This window comes from Aquila chrysaetos, chromosome Z (genome assembly GCF_900496995.4).
Source record: "Aquila chrysaetos chrysaetos chromosome Z, bAquChr1.4, whole genome shotgun sequence".
In the NCBI taxonomy this organism is placed as follows: Eukaryota; Metazoa; Chordata; class Aves; order Accipitriformes; family Accipitridae; genus Aquila; species Aquila chrysaetos.
In genome coordinates, this window is record NC_044030.1 from 61,648,475 (window position 1) to 61,662,485 (window position 14,011).

A 14,011-nucleotide genomic window follows, 5' to 3' on the forward strand; every position below is an offset into this window, starting at 1 on the left:
CCAAATAACAGTAATTCTTACCATGAAGACAATACCAGAACTTCAGCCAGACTTTTTTTTCTTTCAATATCCCCCTATACTACTAGAGAAGCAGAAGAAAAACTCAGGCCAGGAAAAAAAGCAAATAGGCAAACAACTATATCAACAGAGTGATACAGGACTGCCTCAGTGACTGTTCTGACCTGGAATAAGACAAACTTTTGAAAGAGCTCTAACAGTGACCTGCAATGATGTACAGCTCTAGAGACACACTGGCTTACTCTTAAACACCAAAAGCTGCTAAAGCTTTGTAATGCTCCACACAGCAACTGGTATTTTAAAAAGCCAATATTCTTTTGGATATAAACAACTATTTAATTGTGGATTGCAGCTTAACAACTCAGCTTCACTCACATACATTGTGTAGGCACATGCAGTATTAGAGGAACCACAAAATTAATGCCAATGAGACACTCTCCGAAGAAAACACTTGCTAAAAAAAACATGGGGAAGAGATTTTCATGTTTGTTTTGAAGGTTTAAATGGATGGAGGGAGATGTTTTCTATTATGTGGTAGATGGATGTTACTCCATTTGATCAATTTCCTGCAATACTTTTGTTTTTATGGACAAAGGCAGCTCCGCACATTCTTTCATGCCAACCCTATCATTTATAATCCCCTGCTTGAGCTGACTGCCTTCAGATTCTCTCCATAAAAGCTTTCAGAAGTTTGTACACAAATACCTCTTTTCCTGAAATGTATATAAGAAGGTAGACAAGTAATATTAAAGTACTAAGGAGAAATGCTTGCTCTACCACATTGCAGTTCACTGGCTTCTGCAAGTCATACCTATTTTTTAGAATTTTCTCTAGCTTTTCTATGCCTAACATCTTATATGCAAATTATTTTATGTGTGATTTACTGTAGAAGTTGGCTTATGACAAGGACCATGTGCTTTTCTGGGTATACCTGTTACAGTGACATACCTCCAGGAGCACCATCAGCATGCTCTATTCCAATACGTTTATATTTCTGTTACTGTTCGATAGCTTTCACTGACCTTTAGTAGGACTCTGGTACCAGAACATGACTTTGCCTCAGAGTTTACAATTCAGTAAGGAAAGCTATTGGTAGTAGAAGACCAGCCCTGTAATGTCAACAAATGACTAGTGCACTAATAGATGACATTTTCCTATTATAAACTTTCCTAATTCTCTCCAGACGATCTGAAATGTAAACCCTGGTCTCTTGCAAATGTTACACTTTGAAACATACATAATTTTTCTCCCTGCCACTGCCTTTTGCTTATATTATCTATTTCTCCTGTTTAGACCTGGATTTGTACATGAACAAACCTCCGCTCCCCTCCTACTTCGGCAGTACAGCTACACTCGTCATTAACAGCAATTAACATACTGCAGCACAGCAAATATAAAAGGCATGAAATCAAAAGTGAGATGGAGGGGAAAAAAGCCCATTTAATCCACGAGTGAAGCAGAAGTGGCCTACAGTTCATCCACTTCTCTCATTGAAAAGAAAACAGCAAGCATCATGCAGGTTTCCAAATGTTCCATTTCCAAGCTAAAATAAGCAACACGGATGTTCACATGCATCAACAGTTTTCAGTACAGCATACAGATAGTATTTAAATACTTGTATTTTAGGCTAATATTCTATATTGACAAGTGCCTTCAGCAAAGTTACTTTTAATGATGCTGACGTACCAACTCGGCTACGTCGACATTTCGGACGGAGGGGTCAGGCGCCACCTTTGGCCAGTCGGACAGCTCCAAGTAGCCAGTGGCTCGGCTGTTCAGTGTGTGAGACAAGGTGCCAAGCTGGAAATGATCCCGATCTATTAAAAAAAAAGGAGGGAGGGGAGAAATACACAAACACCATGAGCTCTACCACAAAGAGCAATCTTAATCAGGGCTAAAGGTAATTGCCATTATATTACCTCAAATGTCATGGAATAAATATAAACTAGGAAGCTCTTCATAGGTCAAAAAACTGATTTCAGTCCATAGATTACAATAATCTCCCCCATAATGGTCAATAAAAAAGCTAATCAGTCAGTGTGTTTAGAGGTGTTGCTCTGAAATGTAGCTTCTCTAAAAATTACTTTACTGTGAATATTAAGAATGACAGCACAGTTAAACAATCCATATACATGTCTTGGCACAAACACATCCAGAATTTTAATAGTTTTTCTTCAAAATGGAGCTCCTTTTAGAGCTTCAAAACTGGGACTAAGTATGAAAATTAAAACTGCAAATCATTACAATACCAGAGCATTTTTAATTAAGATAACCTGATAACCTTTCAATTTGAGAAGATAGACAATGGTTCTTACTTGTAAAAAGACAGGGAAAACGCACAGGGAAAATTATGACTTTGGAGAAAAATAATAAAACCCTAATCTTTCGAGATTCAATTTATTTCAGATTCATAAAACGTTTGCAATACTCACATTAACAATCTTCTATTAAAGTCCAGATAAAAGACTAGAGCTATTTTCCTAAATTGAAGAATAGTTTTCCTCAGAAGACACACCTTCTGTTATTTAAATCAAATTTAAAATCCACATTAATAGAAATGGATCAGTTTGTCAGGGTTTATCATCACAGAAATGCACTGTGTTTGCACCATGCAAACCTTGCTTGCTGAAAAGCAAGTAAGCAGAGCGAGTATCCTTGCATATTAATCATTTGTATTTGCTAAGTGACACAATTTGTGAGTATATTTGAAATAGAACAGGCTGCCACATTCCTTTACACAATGAACATTTCCCAAATGATTTTGGCAGTTAATACCTTTAAAAGGAGACTCAAGCAATGGGGCAGGTTTCTGTGCCAGAAATATTTTTTTGGCATATTTGCTTAAAGCTCCACTCTTCTCATTCGGAACAATAAGCTGCCTAATAAATCTTGTACGGTCTCTGATGTCGTAGCTTTGATCATACTTGCCGAGATTTAATACGTACTGGGTAAGCAATTTTGTCTGTGGAAAAAAACAGGATAAGAACAGAATACAAGTTATTTATGATTATTGATAACTCTGGATAAACATATTTAAAGAGGTAATAAAAATGAATGGTTATGTCAAACAAATGTTGTTCCACAGGGAATATGCATTTCTAAAGCTGCAAATAGAATTCTGCAGCCAAAGCACATGTCCTCTTCTGTATTGGGGAGGTGAATGCTGAGTACTGAGAAGCAGCCATGTGCTAGATTATTAAACTGCTGAAGTGGAAAGAAAGGCATCATTAAAAAAATAATCATATATGGCAAACCCGCTGAAGGGTCTACGTGAGGATAATGAATGTGGAAATACAACTAAAAACATGGCACTCAAAACTTAATCGGAAAAATATGCAGGACATCAAAACATCAGAGAGTATTAGGGGGCTGGCAAACTGCTTCTGCTGAGGTGTGTTTTATGAAGAGATACTGTCCCTGGCATAAGCAGTGTCTGCACTCTGACTGCACTCAGTTACTTTATCCTGAATTATGACCCATTAAAGCAGACACATGAATCACTGAACTGGATTACTGCAAATTATTTGCAGTGCATTTAGCTGTTACTTTTTCATAAAAGCAAGCTGCTGATGCCCTCTAAAAACCAGGATAAAAGACTCCTTCCATTTTTTTCTTGAAGCTTAAAGCCTCCAGTAATATCGGTCATTTATTTATTTATGTAAGAGAGCAACTTATCACAGCTTTTTACAGCATAATAGGACTTCCTAATTTGATGTCTGAGAATATTAGCATGTATTAAATAACTTTAATAATTCAGTTAAATTTTTAAAACTAAAAAAAAATATAAAAAATCAGGGAGACTTTCCCAGTGTCTTAGAAATAACACAGTGTAACTGGAACAATAGTGCTGAACAGACTTGTATCCATTAGATACATTTGAAAGAAGTATGCCACTTTCTTTACATACAAGCAAACAGGAAAAAGAGCAAAAATAACATACCATTATAAGGAAGTAATTTTTTAGTATTTCAACTCATAACTGATGAATAACACAGGGTTAAAAATGTATTGTCAAGGAGGATTTCTTTTCTTTATACAAAGAAACAACCTTGCATATATATCCTGTTTATCATGCTATTGTTATAATAATAACACAGTTTCAATCATGTGAGCAGAAAAATATGTAAAAAAAAAAAAATCAGTCAATTTTGTTATGTGCAATTTGCTACGAAAAGTTCAGTTTAATAATTTCCACCTTGAGGATAAGTGTTAAAGTGTTTTCTAGAGATTTAAAAATACTTTTTCAGAATATTAACTCCTGTAAGTGAAATACAGAGTAAAGAAAAAATGGTTTTAATTTGAACAACATACAATGCATGCAAGCATTTCACAAAATACCCTATGACACCAAAGATATGAAGAAATTAGTCATATTACATCAGAATAACAGTAAAAGCATAGTTAAAAAATCTTTCAGTGAAACATTTTTTGTTTCTTTTTTCTCTCTGATACCCAAGGATGGTTCTGTGAAAAGATATTTTTTCCCCCCAAGGTACTGTCTCAGCTCTGGGAAAGGTAAAACTTTCCTATATGTATTTCACAGCTTATTAGCAGCTATTTCTTTACTAGGATATAAAATCTTAAACTACTGCATCACACAGAACATACGTAATCTGCACTCATGCAGGACTTATGCTGTTCAATCTAATGAAACTGGGAGGATTCCCAAGCAGCATGAATTAAAATAAATGAGAGATACCTCCTGCAGCCCTTGCCATCACCTCTCCTTTGTAAAACAAAACAAGACTCCTTGCTGTCATGGCAGAAAGCTCAGCAGAATGGATCACAAAACCCAGTTGTCTTTGCTTGTGAATTGCTATAGGGATGGGAAAAGTTGGTGGGCACTTTTTCAGTGAGCACTGATGGAATTAGATGAAGAGTTGATCCTGAAAGGCTGCATTTTCTTTAATGGGATCATTTTCTCCAGGATCCTTTTCCTCCTACCTTCCTCTCCCCTAAAATATCTTTTCCATATCGTCCAATACGGATAAAGACACAACAAATTTATATGGAAAAATGCACCATATCTGCAAGAAGTCTCCTTGCAAGCTTCATGTATAGTATAAATAGTTTTAATGAAAACAAAAAACCACTAGTTTTTTCCTCATCCTATGGCAACACAACCAAACAAGTAGTGAAGCTTTTCTACATGGAGGTAGCTAACAGAAACATTTAATTCTAATTAAAAAAACCCCAACAAACTAATGAATACACATCAGTTTTTCTAACAAAGTAATATCCATAAGAAGCTAAAAATTATTTGAGCAAGCACATTAATTTGGTGAAATATGACAGAATCTGCACACCATGACTGCTTCATAGAATAGTAAAAGTATTCTGACATATGATGTAATACATTATTATCATATGTCAACACAGCCTGTTATCTGGACATGCTCATTATATAGGCATAATATAATTCTTTTATCCTCACACTGTTAGAATCTACTACTATTTTTTGTACATTTCGGTTTGGCTAATATGAAAAGAATACTTCAAGTCATCCTTCAGCAACATTTCTAGAATTTTCTAGTGGCAATCGTTCTATTTAAGAATTTAATGCCTATCCTGTATCAGCAGCAATTAACCTTTTGGTAGATCCCCACTTTAAAAATTTTATAATACAAGTATCACCAACAGATGAGGGTCTACGATTGGAGAGAAACAGCCATCTATCCTCTCATTTATGGGGTGATCACAGGATTTAAAGAACAATGGAAATTCTTGCAAAAAATCCTGAATCTTAAAAAGCATTCCTGAGAATGTGCTGCACTAAGTCTTTGAACATATGCCTAAGGAAATTATCAGCAAATACAATAACATATTTACAGAAAGGGACCACCCAGGGCAAGAGCTCTTTTCATCTGTTTAGTTGTGTTGAGTCTCTCTTGGCTATCCTACCACTACTTCTCAATAAAGTGACATTGTATCTTTTAGATTTTCACAACTTCAATGACTTTGGATGAAACTGATAAAGGATTCAAAAAAGTATTACATGGTAGGGTAGGATACAGGGGGTGAACACATGGGAATGAGGAAAGATGGACAGACTGACAACTGAGCAGTCAAGTGTACAAGATTTGCCTTCAAGTTTGAAAAGTTAGACTGAAAAATGGCTGGACCTGAAGTCATTCCAGAAAGAAATGTTTTAATACTGAGTGAGTAAAGAGGAGTTACTCCTGGGAATAAGGATGTAGATATAGGAAGAGTGTTGCCAGCTGCTAAAGGCAAAACCATCATATTCTAGTTTGAAGGAGCTTTGAATCAACCCAAGTCATCAACCTACTCTGTCAGAAAGGAATAGCTTGACCACTTGAGAAGACAACTTATTTTTCCACAACCTAAAACTATAAGGAAAACACCCTTTGATGAAATCTATCATTTAGGAGGCAACTCAGGAGACAGTTTCTTCGGCTTTATGATCATTATTGTATTTGAATAAACGGTTATGCAACACTTATAATGATGGTTTACAATGTATTAAGATGTGAAACTGGAAAAAGAGCATCACAGAAATCATCATCTCCTTGTAGGCAATCAATTTTTGGCCAAATATGGTGTTGAAAAATCAGTGTAAAATCATAAAAATTATATGGAAAATTAGTAAATACTATGTAATGGACCAAAAGGAGACAGTTTAGATAATCAAACCAATCTTTCCTTAGCTCAGTCAGCATTTTCATTAAGACGAGCACTGACAGAAAGAAGTCACCTTTCGTTACTGCCCCATTTTAGACTGCATAAGCAAAGGACAAGCATTCACTCTTATCTGAATGCATGGCAAGACAGTTCATCTCCCACATGCCCTACAGAGTAAAATCTCAGACAAATCAAGTTTGCAGTTGGATATAGCTGTCAAGGAATGAGAAGACACCACAAGTACAGAGATACAAGATCCTGTGCTGTCCAAGCTGTTGTAAAACAAAGAGGTCTAGCAGCCCAGGAAAGTGTATACATCTCAGACAATACATTTCTTCTACATTTGGAAAAAAAATACCTCTGATTTTACAGTAATAATTGGAATTACAGTGAAAAATTAATGTCAAAATGCTATACTCCATAGCCAGAGAGTGACAAAGTTCACAGTGCTGTCATTGAGAAGAATGAGGCAGCTGGCACCTCTCATAGCTATTGTTTTCAGCTGCCTTGAGATCTAAGTTCACCTTTTTGTACTACCTGACATTTTTAGATTATCTTTATTACTAGATATGATCAAAACCTACCCTCTCCACAAAGTGAAGTGAAATAGTAAGAAATACAGAAAAAGAGGAAGCAGTTACTATCTTTAAGACGAGCACTGATGGAAAGACATAACGAGGCCTTTTGCTGGCATCTCCTTTTAGATACCGTGAAAAGTAATGAGCAGCTTCTTGTTCAAATTGACAACATTCCCTTTAAAATTCTGGTCTTAAGATCCAGAAAACAGCAAATCACACCAGGAAAATCTCCTATCTGATATTAGTAATACCGTTTACAAATCTTTCCTATTTATGTGAATTTAAAAAATCCACAATTTCCCCAAGAAAGAAAGAGGCAAAAAAGAGTCATCTCATCACTACATTCATATTTACAATCCAGCACATACTCAAAGACTCGTGGTTAGATTTAGTCTGTTAGATTTCTTGAAAACTGATGTTCAGCTTTTCTTCGTAGAATAATATGGACTAGTTTTGGTTACTTATATAAATCACAACTGATCTATACAGACAGTACAAAAACCTACTGTGACTCTAAATATGTACACTTCTGAATTTAAGCTTACCTGCTTTGAGTTTGTTAAATAGAGTTTTGCGCCCAAATTTAAGATCTGCAACTTTACAAGGTCATCTTCATTAGTAAAGGTCTTGGCTGTCTTTCTCAAAACATCAGGTGCGATCTTTGGAACCCGTTCACAGTACTCGCCGATGAGCCAGAGAATGCTGGCTCTGGCTACTGGAACCTGAGAAAACATTGCGCACTCTAAGTTAACACATTCACAAAGACTACTTGCATACTTGCACATTTCTGTGTTCAGTAACAAATTAAACAAAATACTGTTTAAAGACAATTGCCATACAAGGAATACAGAGCCAAATTAAATACTGTTCAATACAGCCACTGTGGCAGACTGAACATTCATACAAATGTAAGATACAGACCTTGCCCCAAAAACCATGCATTATGAGTTGACAAGACAAACGGAGCAGGAATGGAAACAGAGGCACACAGAAGTGATGTGTTCATGTTCACAGTACAAGCTGGTGACAGTTGGGAAGAGAATCCAAGTCTTCGAGGTGTCGTTAGGAATTTTTACCACCAGGTTACGCTAAACACCATGTTGAAACAAAACAGTGCTTTTTTGTGACTATAGTCATATAGAAATGGTTTCCAACAGCTTCAAATTCTACCTATCTACTTTAAAAGCACAAGAATTTATTTAAGACTATTGCTACGTTTCCTTCATTTTTATTTAAAATTTTATGACAGTAAGATTCATATTTTTGCAAATGTCCAAGGCTAGCCAAACAGAGAATTTTGGAGACAGGAGTTCAAAATTAGGGTTCTCAATTTCTGACTAAGATCTAACCCCTTAACTGAAAACACTCTGACCAGAACTTCACACAGGTCTTATTGTTTTGGAGCTACTTGACTGTTTCACTGAAATAACTGGCAGTAGCAGTTTTTAGATGAACTCCCAGCACATAGTGCTGACTTCAAAAGCACAGTACTGTCACAGACAGAGGAGAAGCAAAATGGAAAACCACAGAAGGAAACAGAAGCTCAAGCTCCACGCAGAGTTTAGCTAGAAGTAGTCAGGAGTTAAATTAAATAATATACACACACTTCTCAAAGGTGAGCTAGCCTGTATTAGCCGGTGGTCAAATAAAAAATTGCATCTGTGTTACATACCTCCCTGAAAATACTGTTCCCCTTCCTTGAGAGGAAGGAAGAAAGTATGCGATGAGAAAATTCTTCTAGGCAGAAGCATGACTTGCATAGCATCTACAGACTGTGGTGCTCTCATGTTCTGTACAGACTCTTCTTGTTCAACAGATGTTGAAATGTTACAGAAAAACCGTAACTGTTCTATCCTTTCAAATGACTGACTGTAGTTTAGAAAAAAGGAAAGCTTCCAACTCTAACTGCAATTTCAGTTAATTTTGCTGCTTTTTCTAAAAAACATTTGTACTAACACTTTCCATTACTCCCTACACTATACAGTGATCTCTTTTAATAAGCTTACACTTAAGCCAGTGTGAGTACTGCCTTAGGTTTCACAGGAGAAACAAGCTTTAGAAATTCAGCATTGTCATTCTCAAAGCACTAACTCCTAGCATCTTTTATATAAGTTTTAATTACTTTTCCTGCATATGTCAGTTATTCATATATGAATATCTATTTCTCAGAATTACAATGGGAACCAACTATTCCTACCCTGTATGCATATAAGATTTGAAAGTACTGCTTTCCGGTTACATTCATAAAAGGTAACAAATGCAAGTAAACTACCAAGGCTCAGGATGGCAATTCCCAAACTATGGTCCACAGTCCCTAATAAATGGCCCACTAAGCCATACTAAAGAAATACTAACTACATTCACATGAAATTTTAATGATTAGACATGTTTTACTGCTCAAAAAAGTTTTAGAACAGCTTTGAATAAAAACCTGACAATATCTGCCTCTGTACTTCATATTGTTGCAAACAGACATGCCAACCAAACTATAAACAGGCATGTCATGGGGAGAACGGAGGATTGCCTCTGCTGAAAGAGAAAGCAACCAGATCATGGAAAGACAGAATACAGGAGTCCAACAACAACAACAAAAAATCCCCTCAAGAGATAAATGCCAATTCTGAACATGGAAAAGATATTTAAGGTAGAGGTAACAATGTATTGACTGTGGTGTAACACAGTGATTTAACATACATAAATATACGTAAATACTGATTGAGATACAGATTAATTTTTTTTTTGTGAATTGACAAAAAATATAAATGGTCTTGGAATTTACAGTGTGAGAGAGGGGAACAAGCTAACGAACAACTGCTAAATATAAAAACTTTAAATGTAGTCACAATATGTTCACCTGTGAAATGGTAAGACTGATGCCACTACTGTACACTGAAGGGAAAGAGGTTATTTCTAATGTTCCAAAGGTTACACTGCATTAAGACCTCACTCCCAATCTATTATTTTAAATTGGGCTAAAGAATAGTAATTGAGTGGTACATTAAATTTTCCAGTATTAGAGCAGTTCAAGTTGCCTGCTGTACAGATAGATACCTCTAAATAAGAATATATAGGCAACTTCAGATTTCAGTTATGCTAGATTTATTTTTCTAAAATATTTCATTACAGACTTGTTAAAACATTAGAATTCTAGAAGAGATCACCAAGTACCACAGTTTGGGCAGCAGCCTATTAGAAACATCCCTTATCCTATTATTGTCTTTTCATAAAGCAAAAATAGCTCACAGAGAAGACCTATTGCAGTAATAGTATTAATTATGAAAGACAAACATCAGTATTGTACTCTTTCTAGTCAAACCCAGGACTACACTTTAAAACCACAATGAAATATATTTAAATATATTTAAACAGTGTGCATTTAAGCACAGTTAGCAAAACTCTTTAAAGTTTTGTCCAGGTTTCTAAAAGGTAATTATTAGAGTAATAAACTAGTTTTAGAATGTAAAATAAATAGACTAAACAAAGCCTAATTTCAAAAATAGCGACAATGGAAGACAAGTAAAATTTCTTGTGAGATTCTGCCTTTTAACTAGGTGGTCAGCTTACTATGTAAATACTGTATATAAGAAACACAACTTTGTGCAACAAGAATCAGTATCAATTAGAGACTCTTTGAATGAAACCCTGAGTGCAAGCCATTTTAATGGAAAGTGTGTGTTGAACTGATGAAGCCAATGTTTCTGTGTCACTGCATTAATTTGGGGCCAAAACCACACAGTATTTTCAGACTTCTTTTTCCCTGTTTAAGTCTTCCAGTCCTCAACCATGTAATATCAAGTGCATGATCTGCAGCTGTTGTTTCCAGGTCATTCAAAACAGCAAACAAGAAATGAAGCCACTTCTACACCTTCATTGCCTTTTCCAGTATAGCTTAAGTAGGGACCTTGAATTGACAAAAATGCAGGAAATAATACTTTCATTATTCACCCCTACTGTGCATTATCCTCAAAGGCAAACAGGATTGTAAATTACTTTGCCTGATGTTTTATTCCATGCGCCCTGAGCAAGTGGTTAAGTGTACTTTTGAAGTCTTAGCACCAGAAGGCAGTTTCTACTGCCATTTTAACCCATTACCTGTCTGGAGGAAAATAAATAAATAGTTAAAAAATAAAAAATAAAAACCAGGCAGACCCTCTCGCCTCAAAGCAAGACTGGTTACTTACAGCAGTTAGAGAAAGACATTATAAAGATTTTGCAGATCACTCTAAGCAGCACAATTCAAAAACTACTGCAATTCAGCTCTAACCTTATTACACAACATACTAGGCTAAAGTACAACTTAAAATCACCAATTACAGTCATCCACATGTGTCACAAACACGAAGGGATACTCAAATTGCAAATGAGGTCTAATTCTCTGCATCCAGAAGAAAATTTGCATAGCTAACAAGTTCTTAAATTTTACTTGGAATCAGAAATGGAAAGAGGGATGAAGTTGATGTGAAATGTCAGACTGGCAGCAAGAAGAAAAGGTACACAGGAAAGAATAGAAGCAAAAGAAAAGTGGGGTTTTTTTTGTTTTCAAATGGTAGATCTTCAAGGACTCTTCCATTACTTGAACTTTTACACATAAAATTCCTTTAGAAAAGGATCTCCACTGATGACTGCCACCTTTTATATAGTGTACAGGTTTTGTTTAAATTGTGTTTTATTCAAGCTGAATATTTGCTTCAAGTTCAGTGTACAGTGTCCCTGGACACAATGTCCCAAAGGTCACGTATTCCTCTCAAATTCGAAAACATTCCATAGATATTAGAGCAAGTAAAAAAATGATCAAATTATGGGAATTATTCATTAAGGCATTACTTACATAAAGGCTTAAAAATACATTATTAAAGTATAACCTAGGGAAAAGAATGTGGCTAGAATCTGAAGCTTGCAGGACTGAAAGACATATGAACATATGAATGTCATACCTTGTGATACCTTCCCAACATTGAGGGAAAGGAGAACTTAATTAAAGCAAGCAAGCTGCCTCTGCTGTGGAGCCATATCAGAAACATAGCAATAAGCAGTATTTACGTAGTAATACTGCAAAGGAACTTAAGTTTGTTATTGTTGGATGAATGGACAGAGCAGTGCCAAAAACTCCCAGTCACCTACTCTAGTAATAAGAATCCCAACCCAAACCAGTAATTAGTAATTCTTAATTGCTTCCATAAATGAGATGTTTTTCCACACATAATAAGCTCTTCAAAGTTACATACATCTGTCTTATTTTTCTTCTAAATAGGTAACTCCTTATCCTGTCTTTATCCATCAAGAATTGTTCCTCAGCTGTAGATTAGAATACACTGCAGACTTCTCTCATATTCTCACTCATACTCTAGAAGGAACTAGGAATAAGGCTGTAATGAAAACCAAGGATGCCAGAATTCACCAGCTACTAAGAGAAAAAAAACATGCCTTAGTAGTACTATAAGAGAAAGCCTGGAGAAAAATCACACCAGAACTACAAGATTCCCATCACCTACAATGCAATCATTTCTGGGTACAATGTACCATCATAAATTATTATTCTAAAAAAAAAAAAAGGGCAGAAACTAATTTGGAGACTACTGCAGCTTGTTTATATGAGGAAATACACAATTGTAGAACACCATCGAGACATTCTTACTCAGAGCTAATTCCTGCTACGTTGATTTACATTCATTCATTGCTAAAATGAATTAAGATCAATCAAAAGAGGCATACTTTGGACATAAACAAAAGTGTCTCGTGTTAATCCAGTTTTATCAATGCAGTCTAACCAATCCACTTTAAAACTTAATTCAGACAAAATCTGCAAGTATTTGCACTTAGACGAATTCTGGACCATAGCTGTTTTGAAGGAAGGATTTTCTAAGAGTAGACTATATGACACATATTTGATGAGAGAATATTCTAAAAGCTTTTTCAAAAGCCCCTCAACAACAACTTTGAAAATGTCATCCTTTACAAGGTGGAAAGGCACTCTCATGAATAAAAAAAGGACTAGATGATAGAAAAGACAAAGCCCCCATTACAATGGAAGGCAATCATCAGATGTCCCATAGGGACTTATAGGGGAGAACATGCTGTTCAACATATCTGCAAGTAATCTAGAAGAGGGCTACCTAGTGAGGAGACAGTCTGCTGACACAAAATTATTCAACGTAATCTAAACTAAAACAAAGCCTGAAGAGTTGAAGATGACTTATTAGTGATACTTAAAAATTGGGCAGAAGTGATGCAGCCAGCCTTGCAACATTAATAACAGGACTTCCAAAAAAAATACTCTACACATACTGGTAGACCTCAAACTATTTCTAGGGAAAAATATCTTGGAATCATGAATATTTTCAGAGAATTGTAAAATTGTTAACTCAATGTTCTGCAGAAGTCAAAAGGCAGACAACCCCAGGAAAGTGACATAAAAAATACAAAGCAGGTAAAATCATTATGTCACTACATATAATTTCTCCTTCATGCTCTGACTACTGCACACATTTCTGGTCACCCCAATTCAAAAACCACACAAATATCAGAAAAGACAAAGAGGGAAAGGCTTATCAGAGATCTGGAATATGAGGAGAGATTAGAATTTTTAGATTAGTAAACATGATGTGCATAGCAAACTCAAGCTTCCAGTCAGCGGCTAAGAAGGTACACTGGAGGTACCTCACAATGAACTTGCTCTTATCTTTAAATCCCTCTCCCTAAAGCACCAGGTTTTGGTGCTACTGAAGATGAGACTACTCCATTAAGAGGACTTTTGGACTCAACCAGTATCATCCTTC

At 35.7% G+C, this 14,011-nt stretch overlaps 1 protein-coding gene across 5 annotated transcripts in view; it reads right to left on the reverse strand.

The window, feature by feature from the left end:
* AP3B1 (adaptor related protein complex 3 subunit beta 1) overlaps positions 1 to 14,011 on the reverse strand; it is a 164,990-nt gene that overhangs the window by 69,790 nt on the left and 81,189 nt on the right. For all 5 annotated transcript variants that reach the window (XM_030004425.2, XM_030004427.2, XM_041120733.1 and 2 more), the window contains exons 15-17: positions 7,781 to 7,957; positions 2,794 to 2,980; positions 1,705 to 1,835 (exon numbers count right to left, since the gene is read on the reverse strand). In XM_030004425.2, coding sequence (XP_029860285.1) covers positions 1,705 to 1,835; positions 2,794 to 2,980; positions 7,781 to 7,957 — 495 coding nt within the window. The remainder of the gene's footprint in view (positions 1 to 1,704; positions 1,836 to 2,793; positions 2,981 to 7,780; positions 7,958 to 14,011) is intronic.